Source organism: Chamaea fasciata, unplaced genomic scaffold (assembly GCF_029207755.1).
Source record: "Chamaea fasciata isolate MVZ Bird 193981 ecotype frontalis unplaced genomic scaffold, bChaFas1.0.hap1 SCAF_9, whole genome shotgun sequence".
NCBI classification, from domain to species: domain Eukaryota; kingdom Metazoa; phylum Chordata; class Aves; order Passeriformes; family Sylviidae; genus Chamaea; species Chamaea fasciata.
This window is the reverse complement of record NW_027094094.1, coordinates 15,827,857-15,847,015: the sequence shown is the minus strand read 5'-3', so window position 1 is coordinate 15,847,015 and position 19,159 is coordinate 15,827,857. Positions and strand designations below refer to the sequence as shown.

Genomic DNA, 19,159 nt, shown 5'->3' with positions numbered 1-19,159 from the left:
TCCTGAGCAGAGCCGCAGCTGTGCCGGCGCATCGGCGGCCGAGCCTCCGCTGTCCCCTGGTTCACCTCGAAAGGCACGGCTTGTATTTCTGCCGGCCGCAGAGGAAGGAGCCGCCGGCAGCAGTCCCGTCTCAGCCTCTCGATGCAGGTTCAAGCGCGGGTCACCGAGGGAAAAGGAGGTGAGCGCGGAAAGGAAACACCAAACCCTCCGTGCCTAGCTCCTCTCCCCGGGATCCACTGCCCACCCTGGCCTGAGGCTCTCCGGCATCCCTTCGGAGCTGCCGCGGCCGGGAAGAGGCGCTCGGCGCGGCCGGACACCCCTGCTGCAGCCGCGGCGCAGAGGGGCTCCGCGCTGGCGGGCGGGCACCGGCGCTGCCCTCCGGGCAGGGGCGGCGGCTCCGGGCAGGAGGAGCGGGGCTGCGGGAGGGCTGCGCTGCGCTGCGCTGCGCCGGCTGCCTGGGTCTGCTGCTGGCTGCCTGGGGCTGCTGCTGGCTGCCGCCGCAGGAGCCGCCGGCCGCTGGGGAAGGGGCGCCCGGCGCGGACCGCGGCTGCGGTGCCGCAGAGCTCTCCGCCGGCCACGGCTGCTGCCAATACACTTTTTTGTTTTTTCCTCTACGGTTTTTATCTTTTCCCTCCCTGTAACTTTTGCCTGTTTCTTTCTCTTTCTTGTTCCCAGACAAGCTCAATAAACGCTCTAAGTTTTGTGTGTGTGTCTGTGTAGGGGAGAGGGAGATGTCACTTTTAATTATTATTTTTCTGACAATCAACGCATCACACGAGACACAACGCATCATAGGATGCCTTGTCGGAGCGGGGCTGCCCGCCTCCTCAGCCTCTAGCCCATAGCCCAGGAGGGAACCCCCCGGAGGGTACTCCCCCGGCCCCGGGAGCGGTGGCCCCTCGGGGTTCGCCGCGGGCCCGGGCGGCTCCGCGGGGTTCGGGCGGCGCTGGCCGGGAGCGGCGGCCGCGCCCTGACCCGGCGCTCTCCTCTTGCCGGGCGCTGACCTGCTTGTGACCTACAACACGGACCGTGACATCTGCGTGAACCCGGCCGGCAACCGCGCCAAGTTCACTGTCTATCAAAATAACGAGATACGGTGGCCTGAGCACCGATAATTGCCACAGGAAGGCTTTATTATCTCCCCAGCTGTGTATTCCCCAGCCATCGGCTTGAAAAGAATCAAATGGTAAAGAGTGAAAGGGATAATTAAAAACATCTTGGAAGGAGGTCAAGAAATTAACAGCCTAATATGAACAAACTTTGATTACAAGTAACAATTATTACACTTCATTTGTAAATGCTCGTGTTTATCTGCAAACAAAATCAGTTTATCAGGGGTTTTGTGGGGGGTTTTTTGTTTGTTTTGGTGGTGTTTTTTTGTTTTGGTGTTTTGTTTTTATCTAGGTTCATGTTACATTTTTCAGCGGGCTTGTTTGCGCTCAGGGTAATTTTTAAGTGCACTGCTGGAGGAGCCCTGACCTTCCTGCACCGGGTGCTGGACGCTGCAGGCCCAGCCCTGCCCAAGGCCAGCCTGCGCTGAGATCCTGAATCGCCTGCGTCTCAGGCAGCCAGTAGCTCCTGCTAATTAAAGTTAGTCATTGCCACTTGCAGCCACCGTCTACTGATTTCACCTCTGATAGGCAAAAAGATTCACCTTTCGGGACAAGGTCAGAAGGGCCAGGGGCTCTGGTTCACTACAGGGTCGACTTGCCAATAGCACTTAACTCAGCCCTGTAGTTCAACTTCTTCCAGATTTGACCTGTCACATTTGGGAGCCAGGTTTCTGCCCGAGGTAGTGAGGTGGTCGCTGCACAGCCCTCCGACAGTTAATGCCAGCACACGCCCTGCTGCAGTACCCCAGCATGGACAGGCAGGGGGATTGGCCAGGGCAAGGCCATTTCTAGCACTGAAGCAGGATGATGATAGAGTTTTAGGAGACTGGAGAGCTCCCCAGAGCCTTTCCAAGGGGACAATGTCTTCCTGCCATGTGTTGGCCCTCACAGGCCAAGCTGGTTCTTCACACAGGGCACAGGATAACACTAGGCATGGGATGCTCTGGAGGGACAAAGAGGATTATTTTCCCACTGCATTCACACAGAATGCATGACAGTGGGGAGTAGAAGTGAAGCTGAAAGAAACATAGAAACAGGTCGTTGTGGATCAAGGGCCTGGGCCCAGCTCTGTTCTCAGTACACAAACAACAGGACTCGCTTAGTTTTATTTTACACGGGGCAGAAATACCCTATGAGGGTACTCAAACACCATCTAAAAGGGTGCTCTCAGCACCCATGTTTAGCCTCGGGTACCACCTCATGGACAGATGCATGGAGCTGCTGTCCTGACACTTACCCTGGCAGAGCTAGGCTGACAGAGGTGACAGAGTCAGTCTGGCCAGCCAGCCAGCTACCACAGGACCTGTGTCACCTTGCAAATGTCCCCTCTGCAATGTGAACAGCATCATCAGGAACAAGGGACTTTCTACATATTCAAAAATGTCTGCTTTCTAAACATTTGCTCCCCAAAGCCCCCTCCCCTGCTTCAGTCCAATCCCATGGGCAGGCTGTGGCTGGGGAGAATACCCTGGGGGGACCTCAGAGGGGGCTTCATGGCAGACCCCAAGCAGCAGCACAGTGCTCAAGCACAATGTACACAGCTACTACCAGAGGGTGAATGAGAGATATCCTCTTTGTGCCAGCTCTAATGGGAAGTGCATGAATGAGATTAAATATTTACAATAAAAACCACTTTACACCCTATTATTCTAGCTAGAGTTGATGCCGTGGATTGGGCAACTCTGGCTGGTGTTTTCCTGCAGAGCCCCCCACCTTCCCTCTTTTTTCATCTAAAAAGCTACAGTGTGCAGGACGTTTGTCCTGCCTCTCCTATAGCATACCTACAGGAGATAACCCTCGGAGTCTTAGCTGTGGGTCTGGGAATTTTGCTCCCTATCCCTGGTAGCTGGGGGCCTGTATGGGGCAGGGCCTGACTGAGCCCCCATGGCATATGCACCCTGTCAGCAGCTCCAGCAGGTTTTGCCCCAGTGCTCAGGAGTGGGACTCTCCAGGACCCCCTACTGCAGCACCCTGCACACCCTGCCAGCTTGTACACCAGGAGAGAAAAACCAGAAACACCTTTAAGGTTTTGTTCGGCAGTGACGCAGCAGCATACCCAGCCTGGGGCAGTAGAGACCTGCTCCCGGCAGCTATGGAGGGGATCAGCTCCAGGGCTGGGGGGAGCAGCGAACCCCTGGCTCAGGCCTTGTGGCCTTGGCCGGGCTGCAACGGGTGGAAGTAGAGCTGCAGCCCATCATCAACAGGGTGCACGATGGGCACGGTCTGCATGGTGGGGTAACCAGGGGTGGCCAGCTCCCAGCGGGCCGTGCTGACCAGCTCAATGGCCAGCAGCTTTAGGATGGCCTGCGCCAGCTCCTTCCCAATGCAGCTCCGTGCCCCTCCGCCGAAGGGGATGTAGTGGAAGCGGCCCGCGGCCTCCGGCCGGCCGGCCCCAAAGCGGTCTGGGTCAAAGCTGCTGGGGGGGCTCTGGTAGACAGACGCTGTCTCATGTGTGTCACGGATGCTGTACATGACGCTCCAGCCTTTGGGGATCTGGTAGCCCTGGGGAAGGGAAAGAAGAGGGAGGAGAGGACTGTTTTATATATATATATATTTTTTAATATATATTTATATATTTATATATTTATATATATGTGTGTATATATATATGTGTGTGTGTATATATATATGTATATATATGTATATATATATATGTATATATATGTATGTATGTATGTATATATACCTGTGCTACTGGAGGGTGAGCTGAGGGTGCCTGCGGACAGCCCCACTGCACTGCCCACCTGCTCTACAGTGCCTTTTCTCCCCAGCCCAACGGGGACCCACAGAGGTTGCAGGGTGACACTTCCCTTGAGGTACACTGCCAAGCACCACCACTGCGCTGGACACAGGGTGCTTGCGCACAAGGGCAGGCAGCAGCTCTATAGCAGCCTGCCAGAGTGAGAGGCACTTACATCGAGCTCAAAAGTCTGCAGTGCCGTCCTGTAGCCTCCGGAGACTGGGGGCAGCACCCGCAGCACCTCCTTAATCACACAGTCCAGGTAGTGCAGGCGGCTCAGCTTCTCCAGGCTGATGTCTGAGGTGCAGTGACAGCTTTGCCCTGGCAGAGCCGGGAGCTGGGGGCCAGTGCAGGGCTTGGTCCGGGGGACAGTGGGCTCCAGCAGGGCACTGGGCTGGAGTGAATCTTCCTCCACTGGGGCCAGGGGCTGGCTCTGGTCCTTGTGAACGTCTTTGGCCATGGAGTGGGAAAGTGGTTTGTCTCTGTCCCTGCTCTGGATGGTCAGGGTGTCCAGGCAGGGTCCTGCAGGGCAGCACTCACTCTGCTGGCACAACTCATGGGATATCAGCTCCTGCTTTATTTTTTCAATCACTGAGGGGTGCTTCAATAGCAGGAGGATCAGAGAGGTGCTAGCACTAGCCGTGGTGAAAAAAGCAGCAAATATGAGCTCAATTGCTGATTCCTGGGAGAGGAATGAAAATGACAAGTTTGAATAACATTTCAAAGTGATTGTGTCTCAGACTGTTCTCACCTTTTGCAGGTTTTCCCCTGTGCAGAGGGCCCTGGCCCCCATTCTGCTGTCCCCAAACCCGCACCCATCCTGGACTGGCAAGGACCAAAGCATTTCTGTATGAACAGGACATCCACTTGCTAAGTGACTGATGCAGAACCACAGCTGGGATGAGTACACATTACCTCCAACCCAGCTCTTCTAAGACTTCCTCACAAGATTTACCAATTTTCAGGCAGCACTTTAGCATGCATTATAGCACATTGAGTGAAGTCCATTTCAAGTATTATGCTTTTCATCTTCATCTGCCAATTCCCCTTTGCACCCAGCTTTTACTTTTCTGTCCAGGCAGTGGATATGGGTAGTGGTTTCTGCACAAATTCTAGATGTGCTGGCAGCTAAAATGGGTTGCATTTGATCCATCTCCAGTTATGACTGATCTTATCTGGGAGGGGACTCAAGGCAAGAGTTAAAAGCACAAAGGCCTCTTTGCTACAGCAGATCAGCCTGGAAAGTGCTGTAGCCAGCAAGGAGCACACACCAAAGGACTCGCTTGCTTTTCAAGCTGTACAGTCTGAAGCACAGCAGAGTTCCCAACAGCTCCATGGCAGATGCATCCTTACCAAGTTAGGAAGTTAACCAGTTTGGATGCATGGACCACAGCACAGTCAAAGCTGTAAAATGTGCCTTGTCCAAGGTCGAGGGTCTCCTCACAGGCCTCCCAGCCTTTGTGGGACTGTCTGCAGGGTCTATATGGAACAGCACACGCCAGGCTGCTGGGGGCTGTTTGCAGCACCCTCTGATCAACTTTTGCAAGTGGTTTTCCAAAAGTTAAGGGTTGCCCAGAGCTGGTTCATGGCATGACATATCTCTGACAGCAAATGTAATGCGCAAACCTACAGCACGATTCGAAGGTGCCAGTGGCTCCACAGCACAGGGCTGGGAGTGCTGAGGCCAGAGGCCAGAGACAAAAGCCAAGGAGAAGCGGAAGGGAGGAGTACCTGGAGCTGTCCGCTGGGAGGCCTGGGAGCTGGCTGGTGTTACAGAGCACTAACTGCTCCAGCCCAGGGGCAAAGAGGAGCAAAATCCCCCGGGGACAAAGAGAACTTTCCTTTCACATGACTGTATCTGGACTTTAAATTGTTCTGACACAACCGGTTCTAGAGAAGTGAAGCCACAAACACGGAGAAGAACACTTGAAGATTGAAGTACTTGGATTCAAGTCTGATAAAGTTAAGGATAATGTAAAAAGATGACACTCTGCTACCATCCCTAGTGCCATATATTGGCTGGACTAGATGCTTTTGCCAAAGTGCAGCTCTCAAGGGCATCTTTCGGCTGAAATAAAACCCCTGGAACAACAGATCCCTGTCAACCCCTATCACACCTCCTGCAGGCATTAGCAGGAATTTTTACATTCACAAGGTAGCAGACCCAGATGAAAAGAAACCTCTCAGTTCCACCACATGCAATTAAACCCCAAGACATTTCAATAGCATGCAAGGAATTTAGGGCAACCTCTTAGGTTTGAAATAACAGCCCTTATGCTCTTTGCATCAACCTCTGACAGTGCTGTTGCAGAAATTGTGTCACATCCGCTGTCACAACTTTCCCTCCCTGCTTCTACAAAGCCAACGAAACCAGTGACTGGGAGGCAGGATATTCCCAAGCTTCTCCACCAGTACTGTCCCTGTCCTGGCAGGCAGAACAGGCAGCATTACACCCAGCCAGTGACAGCATTATTATGCAGGATTGGGGTTTATTTTAAATCTTCCCAAGGTTTAAAATATTTTATAACAATATTGTTGGAAAAGCAGTATTTTTTTAATGACCTGTACGTTTCAAGGGCCCTGGTGAGTTCATGGCAGCAGTACAAATCACCGTGCATTTAGGAAAATTTCTGGGGAAACTGTTTTTCCAGATCATTTGGAAAAAAAAAAGCAGATTAGTGACTAGTTTGTGCCAGTGTTGGAGAGTCTCTCAAAGACAGACATATCCACAACTCTGAGACAGCTTTGGACTTTTTATCCAATTACACTGTTTCACTAAATGAGACCTCTACTACTGCTTCATTAGAGAATATTGCCATAATTGCAAGCATAGGTAGTTCAGTTTTCAAGTAATTTTGTTAAATACAGAAAATTTCTAACTGTAAAGGTACAGAACAACACATGAATATATTTTAAATTGAATCAGCTGGCCCAAGGTTGCTGTCATGTCACTCAGTCCATGTTACATTTAATATCTCCTTATTCTGTTTGTGGTCAGAGCCAGGGACATGACTGACAGGGAGAGATTGTGAAATTATTCTTGTGTAATACTCATGTGACTATTAACAGAGATTATTAATTAATCTTAATCACATTTTGAACCTGTCAATTATTTTTAAAAATTACATTATAATAAAACATTGTTAGAATAAATAATATAATAATACTTAAAAAACGTATTGAGGAATATATGCTGGTTCTAATTATATCTAATAGTTGCTCAAAGTTTTTCAAATATTTTAGATTTATAGACTGCATTTTTATAAAACGTTTATAAAACATCAGTCTTTGGATAGTTATCCTGAAATACTTGAATAAACAGTAAAGCTACCTTTAAACTATATTCAAATACTTTAAAACCATATCCAGCTGCTGTATTCATGCAAAACTGCTTCAAAACTTGTCATATAAATGCAATGTCATCTATGATTCACTGATACCAAATGACCTGGAACTATGAATGATGCAGTACTAATGACAATTTTTTTCCCAAGATCTTTGGCAAAATACTCATCACATTCACTTTGTGGCTTTGGCTCAGCAAGGACTACTGGGCTCATCCCTATGTCTCAGTCATACATTGTATTTCATCATAGCAATCCACAAGCTACATGAACTGATGAATGAGGAGGTGATAGGGAATGATGTGGAATCCATCACTCCATCCCTAGACCCGTTCTGATTTATCACCTCAGAAATTTCTGGGCTCACAACCCTGAGGAGTCCAGGGATGTGATCTACACCCTGCCCTAGGCTGGGTGCTGGGTTGTGTTTGAGAAGCACACAAGTAGCTCTAAATATTTCCAGGAGAGTGTCCTGGAGGTTACTGGGTGCACAGACGTGCAGCGCCTCAATGCAGCCACATAACCCTATGAGCATCCTACACCAGGCTGAAGGCTGGTGGACATGAAGAGGAAAGGTAGAAGGGGCATTCATTCCCATTTAAAAGGGTCCCTTCTAATGCAAAGAGACACAAGACTACAAGAACGTAAGAGTGTGCCGAGTGCAGGCTCCCTCGTTCGTGCAGGAGCTGGTGTCCTCAGCGCTGGTAAGAGGAGGGCAGGAGCCAGCAGCTGCTGGTTGTCCCCGCACAAGCCTTCTCCTGGCCCTCATCTCTCAAACAGCCACCAAGTCAGGAGCGGCACTGCAAGGCAGAGGTTCTCCTTACCTTTAGCTCCTGCATGGTGAATTCTTTGCCATGCTCCTTGGCACTGTTCATTATGAAATCCAGAGCATCGCTGTGGTCTTCTGGGTTGTTTCTCTGCAGTTTTTCCTGTATAGCCTTCTCCATAAACTTATGTAGCATGTCCCGTGCTTTGATTCCCTGTGAGAGGCACACACAGTTCAGGAGAACCTTAGGAACTGCCCCCCTCTCTAGAGAGACCAGGGGAACCCAAGTGTAGCAATCTTTAATCCCAGGACCTGTAACAGGAAGAACTGTTTAATCTGCTGCCCAGCCACCAAGCCTTGCAAAAGGCAGCAGTCTGGGGGGAAATGCTGCACATTCTGTTGCCTTGCTGTTGTGAATCAAATGCAATAAGTCCCAAGAAACACTCTGGGAGGAAAAGACAGCATTACACCCATGCTACCAAGTTCAGAGGGGCATCTGCACTGAGCAAACCTACAGTTGTGTCAGGTCCCAAAGAGGCTTATCCCAAGGGACAAGATAAGATAACAATAAAACTGAGTCCAGACAGCAAGGCACGAATGGTTTTACAAGGGTATAGTGGATAAAGACACATTAATCACAGTCAGCTCTTCTTCAGGTGTGTTGCACTCCAGTGCAGCAGAACATTCGCGTAAGATCTCAGCAAGTGAAGTGATCAGCAATGTCTTTGCAAAGTGGGATGCATGGAGTCACAGAGCATACGACTCTCTATAGAAATGTCTCCTGCAAAATCCAGAAGGACCAGAAACTTGAAATTAAAAATAGCCATGGCCAGATGTTGGGAAGAAGATACAAAGGCTTAGATTTGAGGTGAGAAGGATTGGACAAAGTAAACAGGGCAGGGAGCGAGGAGAAAGACAAGGGGCCCTAAAGGCAAGTTGAAGATGTTGGTTTGGGGCCAGACAGGTTTTGGGTGACGTGAGAGAGGGTAGGGAGGGATGAAAGCTCATACTGGTAACAACCTGCAAAGGGAAACTGCATGGGAAAAACAAGAGCTGTGATGAAGAGTAGCAGGGAGGCTGGGGGAGAACTTGGACTAGCTGGGTAAGGTGATCCAACAGGGTAGAGCTCACAGTGGAATTAAGAGATGAGGGAAGACCTGGCTAAAGTGGACAGGAGACTTCAGCTGTGGTAAGGGTGGAAAATCCAAGGCCAGAGGAGGGAGGAATGTGAGAGGAAGAATGGCACACAGGACCTATACCTAGAGCAGGAGTGTGGAGAGGCAGGCAAAGAGGGGCAGAGCAGCAGGGAAGAAACTGCAGGTTGAAAAAGGCAGAGGAGGCTGTCCCTCTCCCTGGGTTGTCTCTGGGCTGCTGGACTACAAGGGACTGAGGACCATAAGAGGGTCTTAAGCTCTCAGCCTGCCTGAGTTGCAGAGGGGGTGCTAAGCTGAGGTGTGCTGTGCCCACCTGTCTTTGGGCTTATGCCCACAGACCCCTCTGCCATGGGCTCACATGAGTTCAGATGGGAGAAGACAGGGTCAGACATGATGGACTCACCAGAGGCAACATACGGGATGAGGGAGAAGAGAAGCCCTGTACTGTGCAATGCGCTGCAGCCAGTGCCCAGAGGTGTTGGAAGCCAGTCAGGAACAGGTGAGAAGTGCAGAGAGAAGGGGAAATGGCTGGGGTAAGACAGCAAGCCCTCAGACCTACAACAGGGTGTTGCAGATGCCCTGGCCCATCAGATATGACCCTTGGTGGGCTCAGGGACAGGGGGTCTGTGCCGCCAGGGCCCAGGCCCTGGCCCCAGGCAGAGGGAGCAGTGCAGGCGGCAGTACCTTGCGCAGCCCGCTGAAGGGTATGTTGAGGGGCAGGGAGAAGAGGTTCTCCACCAGCTGTTCAAAAGTTTTGGCCAGATCCTTGAACTGCTTTTCCTCCAGGTGGAGCCCCAGCAGAATCTGAGCTGCAATGCGGAAAGTTAAGGTTTTAGCGGAGGAATAAACTGCGATAGAGCCTGGCTCCATGCACCAGCCCCGCAGCTCCCAGCTCACAACCTTCTGGATCCGCGGCAGGTAGCTCTCCAGGGCGGCACGGCTGAAGACTCTGGCCAGGATCTAGGAGGAGAAGGGGGGAAGAGAGGCAGGTAGTTAAAGCAAGAGGTGCACACATGCCACCAAGGCCCAGGCCTGGGCCGGCGGTGCTGCCCGGGCTGTCTGTGTGCCCCATCAGGGCGGCTCTGAGGCTCACCTTGCGGCGCTGGCGGTGCAGGTCACCAGTGGAGCTGAGCAGAGTATGGGAGCCCAGGATGATCTGGGTGCTTTGGGGCCACTGTGAGCTGACCAGCGTGTGCTCACCCAGCAGGATCTTGCGGATGTTCTCAGCGCCTGTCACGCGCACCACCGGCCTGCCCAGGAGATGGGTCTTGAAGACGTTTCCGTACCTCTCCCGCCGAGAGCTGTGGAAGCGGGGGCCCTGGGGACGAGCTGCGGGTCAGCCCGTGGCTCCCGCCAGCCCCTTCCCACGCCGCCCCGCGCCCCGGCGCCTTACCTGGAGCAGCCAGTGCAGAGTCTCCCCGAAGAAGGGCCAGCCCATGGAGCCCTTGGGCAGGGGCAGGGCGCTGGCGCGGTCCCGGCTGAGGCTCCAGCGCAGCGCCCACAGGTGCCGGCACAGGGTGACCAGCAGAGCCAGGGCCAGCAGCACCAGCGCCGCCGCCTCGGGCCAGGAGAGCCCGGCCGGCATCCTCCTCCGGCGGCGGGGACGGGGCGGGCGGCGGCGGCCGTCAGGCACGGGGGGCCGGCGCCCCGCGACTCGGCTACGGGCGCTGCGCGACGGGCCCTGCCGGCTGCTGCCCGCCCGGCCCCGCTCGCCTCCTGCTGCCGGTTCGCCCCTCGGCCACATTTATATAGATATTGGCCACTTACGCCCGATCCACCTTCGGAGATGACGTATCCGCTGCATATTTAAGCAGCGCGGCCAAGTGCGGTGATTGGCGCGGGAGGGCCGGGGACAGCGGCCGAGGGGCTCGGGGCGGCGGCGGGGCAGCCCCCCGGGCTGGGGGCCCGGCGCCCCCTCCCGCCCCCGCTCAGCCCCTCGGGCCCCGGCCGAAGGCGGGACGGCCGCCCCCGGGAGCGGGGAACCCGCTCCGCCCCGCCGGGAGCTCCCGCCGCCCCCTCGGGCCAGCCTGCCCAGGTAGCGAGTCCCGTCCCGGGCTCCCCCAGCCAGGGAGCGCCCCAGCCCTGCTCCGCAGCCCCCACCGCCCCCGGCCTCCCCGTCTGCAGCGGCAGGCGGGGCGGTGCTGCAGGGCTGCCGGCCCGCACCCCGCCGTCGGGGCCGCGCGGATCCCCGGCCGCCTTCCCCCGGGGGTAAATCACCACCCGTGAGTCGCGACCTGCACAGGTCCCGCAAAACCGGCTCCGATGCGTGCTCCGGTGTGTGAGATTAAACAGGAATACGGGTGAGGTTTATATTACTGTATTTAGACCGTCAATAACTTAAAAATACAGCGAAAATGTACATTATTTTTACACGTTCCATTTGGTTTGCATTTGTTAGACATTCTCTTAGTGTCTAAAATAGCCAGGAGGGGACAGTGCAAAGAGACCGATAGTCGGACAAAATGCTAATCGCTAGGATGGGGCTGGCAGAAGAAAGCGCAAACAAACAGATGCGGCACGAAACCAACAGCGGCAAACCTATTCCTTACTGCAGCGTGGGATAAAGAACCCGAGATCTTACAAAAGTACAGTTAGAAATAGTAACCCTGAGGAACAAAACCAAAACGAAACAACATGTCACATTATAAAGAACTCAAATGGTTATTTACATTCACAACCTCAAGATTAAACCCTTTTGGAGAACAAAGCCTAGAAGTCCTAACACTAAATAGATATCAAGTCTAGTTCTCAGGTAGTTTTCAAAGGTACTAAAAATCAGAAGACTTTTTCATACCTCCGGACTACAAAACCTGGTATACAAAATTATGTCCAATCACTTTAAGGCTAATATACATTTAATGCAGGAAAATAATAGGTGGCATCTGAAACCAAGTATCTCAATGCTTCAAACCATTAAATTAGGATTCAACCAGAAAACAGCAACTAAGGGATCATTTCTCAATTCCTAATTGGAGCAAAATTTTGGACACTATATCTGCAGATATTTAAATAACATATTTACAGTTTAGCTGTTCCATGTACAATACAATTGCGCTGGGTTTTATTGTACAACCTTATTTGTCACCATTTGTTTACAATATACAAAATAGTATTCGATCCATTAAAAATACGTACAAAGAATTGTTTGTTGAAGACTACATGTACAATCCATCTACCGCATTTTTCCTTCTCTCCATCAAACAAAAGTCCTGACGGGTATCACCATTTTGCTTAGTAGAAATAGTGGCTAAGAAACACCACTTGGTGTGATGAGATACTGTCGATTTAAGAGGCCTATGTGTGCTGGGACATACCATTCACTAAACTCCTAAGTTGCTTTACTACAGTCTCTATTAGCTTTTGCTTGTCACGGTCATTCTTCCTGAACTGAGCAAAAATGTTGTTCTTTTTGCTGGAGTCTTTCATTCTAGAGAAATAAAAAAGCAAATGACAAACACATTAGAAGCATAAATTGAAAATGAAAAATCCGACTATTTAGATTGGTTTACTACTATTTCTCATTTGATCTTTCTGCTAATAAGAACTTAAAGATTACATAACCTGTTCACTATGTGTTCTTAAATTAAGCTTCTACAATGTAGAATTAGTTTTAACAAATGCTACTTCACAAATAGCCTGTAAGTATTAAGCAAATACCCCTTCGGCAGAACCCCGATCCTACCAATTGCCTTAGGAGAGAAGCAATTTAGAAAACCCGTTAGTATCATCTCCTTCCATGGTAAATTCAGACTCGGCGAATGGGTAAGTTTCGCTCACCGCCAATGACGGGCATTTATATTGCTGATTTCCCGTACCAACGGATATAAAAACGAAATTCGGGAAATTAAGTGAGTTACAGAAACAATATTTTGTAACAATATAAGCGATACGTACCCTCTGTGAACTCTGCAAAAGACATTTTCATCGCAGGCAGGAGAGGAGAGAAAACATTGTTAGAAAGCGTATTTAAACCGCAACAGTTTTGACGCGGTTTTTACGAGCAGGTTGGTACCGGGCTGCTGGTAACGCGCCCTGCCCACCCTGCCCACCCTGCCCGCCCGCCGGGCCGGCCGAAACGCTCGCACCGGCTTCACCACGGCCAAAGCTCAGCGTCTCCCTTCCCTAGAGCGGCAATTCGGGCAGCCGCTGGCTGCTGCCGCGGCCCCGGCCCCGCCGCTCCCGGCAGGGCGGCTGCGGCGCCGCTTTGCATCCCCGCGCCGGCACCTCCGGCCCCCGGCCCCGCACTTACTTCTCCAGCAGCGTGAGGGCCGTGCTGGGGTTGACCCGCAGGTACTTGGAGGTGGCCTGCCCGTAGTCAGCCAGGTAGGTGGACCAGTCCCACACCATGAAGAGGTCCAGGAGCTGCGGGGGAGAGGCGGGTGAGGGAGCGCGGGGCGGCTCTGCGGAGAGAGGCCGGGCGCAGCCCCTCGCCGAGCCCAGCCAACACCCCCCCTTCACCTGCCCATTTCTTTCTTTAACCTCTCTCACCTCCCTCAGTGTGCAGGGAGGCGGCTGCGCAGGTTCGGCCCCAGGAGGGGATGCTAATGGCTTCACGGCTTTTGTATTTGGGAACTTGCTTTACCGTGGGGAGCAAGACAAGGAGGCTGCTGTCTGTTGCTTCTCCCAATAATTTAAACGAGAGGTTCAGGTAGTCTCAACGAAGTGAATTAAACACCTCCTGGCTGCACTCTCCATTGTGACTGATCCCCGAAACTCAGCGCCAAGCCTTGGGCACACACTTCTGGCCCAAACAAACCCAAACATTGCAGTGCAGGAACAAAAAGTCTCCAAGCACAGTTCTACGCTTAGCTGCAGCTTCAAATCAGGTCTTCGACTCATGATCTCAGAGCTGCTGTTCAAAAAAAAAAAACAAAACCAAAAACCAGCCTGCTTTTACAATGAGATGCAATGCCGAACCTCCAGCAGCCAGCACCCTCACAGCCTTCATAGCCTAATTCCCCCTGCAGCATCACCGGGCACCGCTGGGCACCCTGCCCAGGCTGCCAGGGGCCAGGGCACAGGCAGCCCCGCTCCCGGATGCCTTTCCCACGGCTACCTGAGGGCCAGCGGGCCCCACTGCCATTGACGTCAATGGCGGGGCGCCCCAGCTTCCCCCTGCGTCTGGTGCCTGGCCTTGTCCTGCTGCTGAGGGCTAACAAGGGCTTGTTCCCAGGCTGCCCCGTGTTAGCCAAACCTACTGTTAAAATAAGCGTTGGGAACCACTAACAACACTTTGCCCCAGCGTGCAGTGCCTGTGGCTGCTCTGCTGAGCTGAGTCCTCAGTGTAACCTAGAGCCCTGCTTCCCTGGAGACCGGCTGAAACAGTAATGCTGGAAAGATGGGCTGGAACAGGATTTTGTGTAACAAAACCACTTTAAAAAAGTAACAGACATTTATTTACATTTTTAAAATGTAAATTGTGACTGCAAGTCACACCATTTTGCTATTTCAAGGAAGAATCCTGTTCACTTCAAACATTTGCTTCTGCTAAGCCAGACCAGAGCTGTTACAGCTGGGACACAACAGCAGCAGCCTCTGCTCCCACAGGCAGAGCTGCAGCAGGCGCCGACTCCTATGACTTCTCAGGCTACACTAAGAGGAGGACTGCACCCCAGAGAACCTCGCCTTACTCAAACTTCTCAGCCTGATAAACTGTCAGAGGTGTCCAGTAATGCTCATGCCTGAAATCATAACGCCAAATTATTTACAGAATAAAAACACAGATCCAGTCTTCCCAGCTTCAAATTTCTATGCATTTTTGCAAATTTTCCCACTTCCAAACAGATTTCTTATGTTACTTCCAAATATAGTGCCTAATTTTAATACATAGTTTTCTAATTAATTACTCCTTCCTTATTTGTAGTGTAGTTTTCTAGGAATAGGTAGTAACATTTCCTGGCATTCTAATGGACCTTTGACACACCTACTGCTCAATCATCCCAAAGACCTTGAGGGACCCTTACAAACCTCAGTGACACTTTCATTCTACATTTAACTATCTCATAGGGGTGAAAGGACCAAAAACCCAAGGAGGCTCTGCTGACTAGATATCCATGATAACCACCAAAGTCAAATTCAAACAGTTCTTTCCCACAAAGCCCTTTCTCAAGATGGACATCACCAACTTTACTGAGTTGCTGAGATCATGCCTTCAGTCACCAGGCAAACAGGCTTGGGAAGGCTTGATAACTCAGAAATTAGCATCAGTTGTGAAACTCACAGCCTCAGTTGCTACTGCATGTTACTATTCACTTGTTAGTACCTGTGTTACACAGTTTGTGGTGCAAGGTCCTCACAGGTATTCTAAAGCACAACCAAAAGAGTGGAAAGATAGCACAGGCAGATGCACAAGACAAACTATGAGGATAAAGCTGAAAGGAACTCAAACTATATAATCTGGTCATTAATAATTTACTGCTACTTGCAGTGCTACTTGTCATGGGCTCCACATGGGACATGGTCCTTAAGGATGGACCAGTGTTCCTGCAGTTGTATTCAGTGACTCAGAGGTGAAAGATTTCATTTCTTGTCCCTATTGTACCGTTGAAATTGAGGATTCTGGGTAAATCCTAAACAACCCTGAAGCTCATATGGGTGAAAGGTATCTAAAGGTATCCCACTAGCACCAAAGTCATTGGTGACTGACACAATTACAGTGTTGGTAAGTTCAAAGAAACTTCCCTGACAAAACTGCATGAGTGCGTTTCATACGATGCTTCCAATGGTTGACTCAACTGACTGTGCCATGGCTCTGGGAAATCTCAGTGACAGTGATGGCTGGAAGATTACACCACACCTGTCACCTGGGCAAACACAGGTACGTATGTAGGGCTCTAAACAGACCATGAACTCTGTTATTTTTCAACACGAGGTAAACAAATGTCACACAGAACATGAAGCATATTCTGTGCACTCCAAGACAGTCCTGCCCCTAAAGAATGACCACCTAAAGAGCCACTATTGTCAAGGGGGTTGTACCCAGAGCTTCTTCCCTGCTCCATGCATGGTCAAAGAGCTGCACGCAAGCAACTACATGCCAATAAATCTCTTAAGTTCAAGCAGCTGTCATGATATGTGGCAGGTAGCTCAAAGGCCCAGACATGCAATCAAATGACAAATACCACTCAGTCACAGCCCCCTTCCCTCCTTCTGTGCGTCTGTTCAGAGGCTGCAGTGTGACAATCATGTCCTGGCTCTGGATTAAATGTGGCAGGGAGCTGCAGACACTGCTGGAGACCAGACTGCTGCTGTGCATGATTACGCATTGAGCATTTTGTCCCATTCACAGCTGCAGTTCTGCACCGTGGCATACTGCTGTATGCAGTGGGCTTTGACAGCAAGTACTGCATGCTGTGGGGTGGGCAAGAGCTGCCTGCTGTGCAGCTCTTGGGACCTGTGTCCTGGCCATTCCTATCACCTGCATCTGCCCTGGCACCTGGGCTCAGTGGATTCCCAGCCCACGCAGGCGCTTTGTGAGGGCAGCAGGTTGGCGAGCAGCCAGTGGCAGAGAGGACAGTCTAGCAGAAATGACTCGCTGGCCCCTGGACCACCACAAGGGTGGTGGGAAATAACTTCAATCCATTCATGAAAAGCTTCACTTGAGTACAACACAACACCGAATTCACCTTCACTCCCGCAGCAACAATGCAGAGGTGTTAACTCTCCAATCTATTTCAATTTCTGCCGCTCTGTTCCTTTCTGATTTACGCCGTCTTTTGCTACACAAATGTGTGCCCTATTTAAATTAATCATTTTAATTTCTCTCCCTGATACAGAAAAAGTGGGACTGTCTTGGCCACAGGCAGATGATGTACATGAAGCACAGGACAGTTCGCTAGTTCTGTGACAGAAGTTTTTACTGCAACATCTAGGATCAAAAATTATTAAAGGCCAAGATAAAGCAACATTTCCCTACTACTATTTTATGTCTTAAAGCTTTCACTATTACTGAGACAATAACTGAAAATGAAATGTATTGTTTGTATTGTCTAACAAGGAATGCTCCACATTGGCATACACTGTCAAAAGATAAATATAGGCAAACAGTAGGTCCTGGCAATAAGTATTTCCCAGGCTCAAGAATCAGTCAGAGCCACAGAGTGTATGTATCACATCATACTGGTGCTACTGGCTGCGACTCCTTCAAGGTTAGATTGTGCACAGCTTGCCTTGAAATTACAATAGGAAAAATGCTTATTTTGCACATGCATCTTTCCTAAGTTAACATGTATGGAAAAACTTCAGACAGAAAGGCAGTCTCCCTCACTGCTCAGAGTCTGGAGGCAGCACAGCCCATTTTGGCTGTTGGAAAGCTACTCAGCCCTACCTAAGGAGCCACCCAAGGGTCTTCAGTCAGAACCAGCTTATCATGCAGCCAAAACACTGTGAAGCACTGACTAAACTATATATATATGTACTCTGCTATCCAAGAACAATGGCACTGCTGTGCTCTTTATCCCATAATAACCATGAAAAATAAGAAGAAGCTCAGACAGGCAATACTATACCCGAGTATTTTATAATGAAGCAGAATATGCTTCCCTAGGAGCAAGGAGAAATTATTCCCTTCTGAGTAGGAACAATTTGCAGAGATGTGTTTGTGTCTGAGTCATTGTGGAAAAAAAAAACAAACAAGGAACAAGGGAGAAAAAAAACAACAAGCTTTAGCCTTTCCTGTACACCACACAGAACATCCTATATATTGTCCACTTACTTCACTTACAAGATACAGTCTACACTTCACCTTATTTAGAGGATTTTGCCTCTTCTAAAGGTATGATACAAGGGGAACCTTTATCCAATATCTTGGAACCATGAGGGCTGATCATCAGAGAGACGCATGATTTTTATAATGTACATGCAGCAGTGCTGCTTTCCCAAACCATTACATTATTAGTCACATATATGCTTCTAACATTACAGGCAACTTAAGCCTCTGGTTGCTGCACTGCACTTTTATTTTGAATTATGCTCTACAGTGCTTTGATTTTGTAATTTTCCCTTCATGTGCTGGTATTTTCTAAATGCCTTTTATGTCTAACATTAGGTCTCTCTGTAGAAATAAACATCATTTGGAAAAGAAAGGTACTTATGTAAAAGTTAATAGTAATTTCTCACATTATACAGATAACACTGCCATTTTTAATTGGAAGACTTCTATTTTAAAAGATACTAAACTATGTTTTAGTTAAAAGAGCTCCTACTGTAAGACCTTGCTAGCTAACAGGATCAGTTAACACAAAACATTATAATACTGATGCTATGGGGAGAAAAGATCTTAAACTTAGGGACAGAATTCTGATTTCAAATAGGGTACTTTTACCTATTCTTCAAAGTTAGTACTCTACCGTTTTCCCAGCATCTAGGTGATATGGCCGTATTTGAATAGAAATTACTCTTCATCACTGCCCCCTAAAGCTTTGTATTGTATTACCTAAAGTTCAGAGCAGCTCAGCCATAGTCCTGTATTTAGGCCATCTTGTAATTACTTGAGAATTTTGTGTGCTGGGAGCTGCTGGAATCGACCATCCGGCCCTTTCAATGCCATTTGAGCCTCTTGTCACATCCTCAGATATCATACAGGTGCCCTTCCCTTTTTACTTTTGGGCAACTGTCAGGAATAATCTTGGAAGAGAACACAACTTTGGGAACTAGCTATGCACAGAGTGAACACAGCAACAGACAGAAGGAGGAGACTTGAGCTCTGCAGATGGAAATGGGGGCAGTGTCCATTAGACACTGTGCTGGTTATACTACAAAAATCCTAATTGTAAATTATCAAGGTAGCTGAGTGAAAGTTGGAATGGTGCACGTTGGAATCTCCTCTGAAGCAGCATGAGCATCAGCAAACAGCTTTGGTTGTACAAATGGCACCAGCAATTCACGAGCTGGAGATAAAACTGAGTTGTACGTTTAATTTCCTTCTTACCTTTCAGTAAAGTCAAATATTCCATCCAAAGAAAAGTAATTCTTTTAATATATCACTGTCAGTTATGTCAGTTCTGGCCCACTCTCCTTGCTCACAAGCTGAATATTTCTTATGC

General features: G+C 49.9%; 2 protein-coding genes across 8 annotated transcripts in view; both read right to left on the bottom strand.

Moving 5' to 3' along the window:
- Positions 1 to 3,251: 3,251 nt before the first annotated feature.
- CYP26C1 (cytochrome P450 family 26 subfamily C member 1) lies at positions 3,252 to 10,701 on the bottom strand. The gene is made up of 6 exons (XM_066190594.1): positions 10,510 to 10,701; positions 10,210 to 10,434; positions 9,801 to 10,076; positions 8,021 to 8,176; positions 4,028 to 4,534; positions 3,252 to 3,614 (listed from the first exon to the last, which is right to left on the bottom strand). The coding sequence occupies exons 1-6, from the start codon at positions 10,699 to 10,701 to the stop codon at positions 3,252 to 3,254; spliced, it is 1,719 nt and encodes a 572-aa protein (XP_066046691.1).
- Positions 10,702 to 11,417: 716 nt separating this feature from the next.
- Positions 11,418 to 19,159, bottom strand: part of EXOC6 (exocyst complex component 6) — an 88,558-nt gene continuing 80,816 nt past the window's right edge. For 6 of the 7 annotated variants that reach the window (XM_066191186.1, XM_066191188.1, XM_066191187.1 and 3 more), the window contains 3 exons: positions 13,366 to 13,478; positions 13,011 to 13,022; positions 11,418 to 12,543 (listed from right to left, as the gene is read on the bottom strand). In XM_066191186.1, the coding sequence (XP_066047283.1) occupies positions 12,411 to 12,543; positions 13,011 to 13,022; positions 13,366 to 13,478 (258 nt within the window). In that variant the 3' untranslated portion in view covers positions 11,418 to 12,410. Of the gene's footprint in view, positions 12,544 to 13,010; positions 13,023 to 13,361; positions 13,479 to 19,159 lie in introns of those variants that run through there. The other variant, XM_066191191.1, reaches the window with a different exon arrangement.

What these genes read in the sequence shown, in the direction of transcription:
- CYP26C1 (XM_066190594.1), bottom strand. Translation starts at nt 10,701, where the DNA reads ATGCCGGCCGGGCTCTCCTGGCCCGAGGCGGCGGCGCTGGTGCTGCTG. An exon ending in CTCTGCACTGGCTGCTCCAG is followed by an intron (nt 10,435 to 10,509) that starts GTAAGGCGCCGG and finishes GCTCGTCCCCAG; the next exon opens with GGCCCCCGCTTCCACAGCTC. An exon ending in TGCAGACTTTTGAGCTCGAT is followed by an intron (nt 3,615 to 4,027) that starts GTAAGTGCCTCT and finishes TCCCTTCCCCAG; the next exon opens with GGCTACCAGATCCCCAAAGG.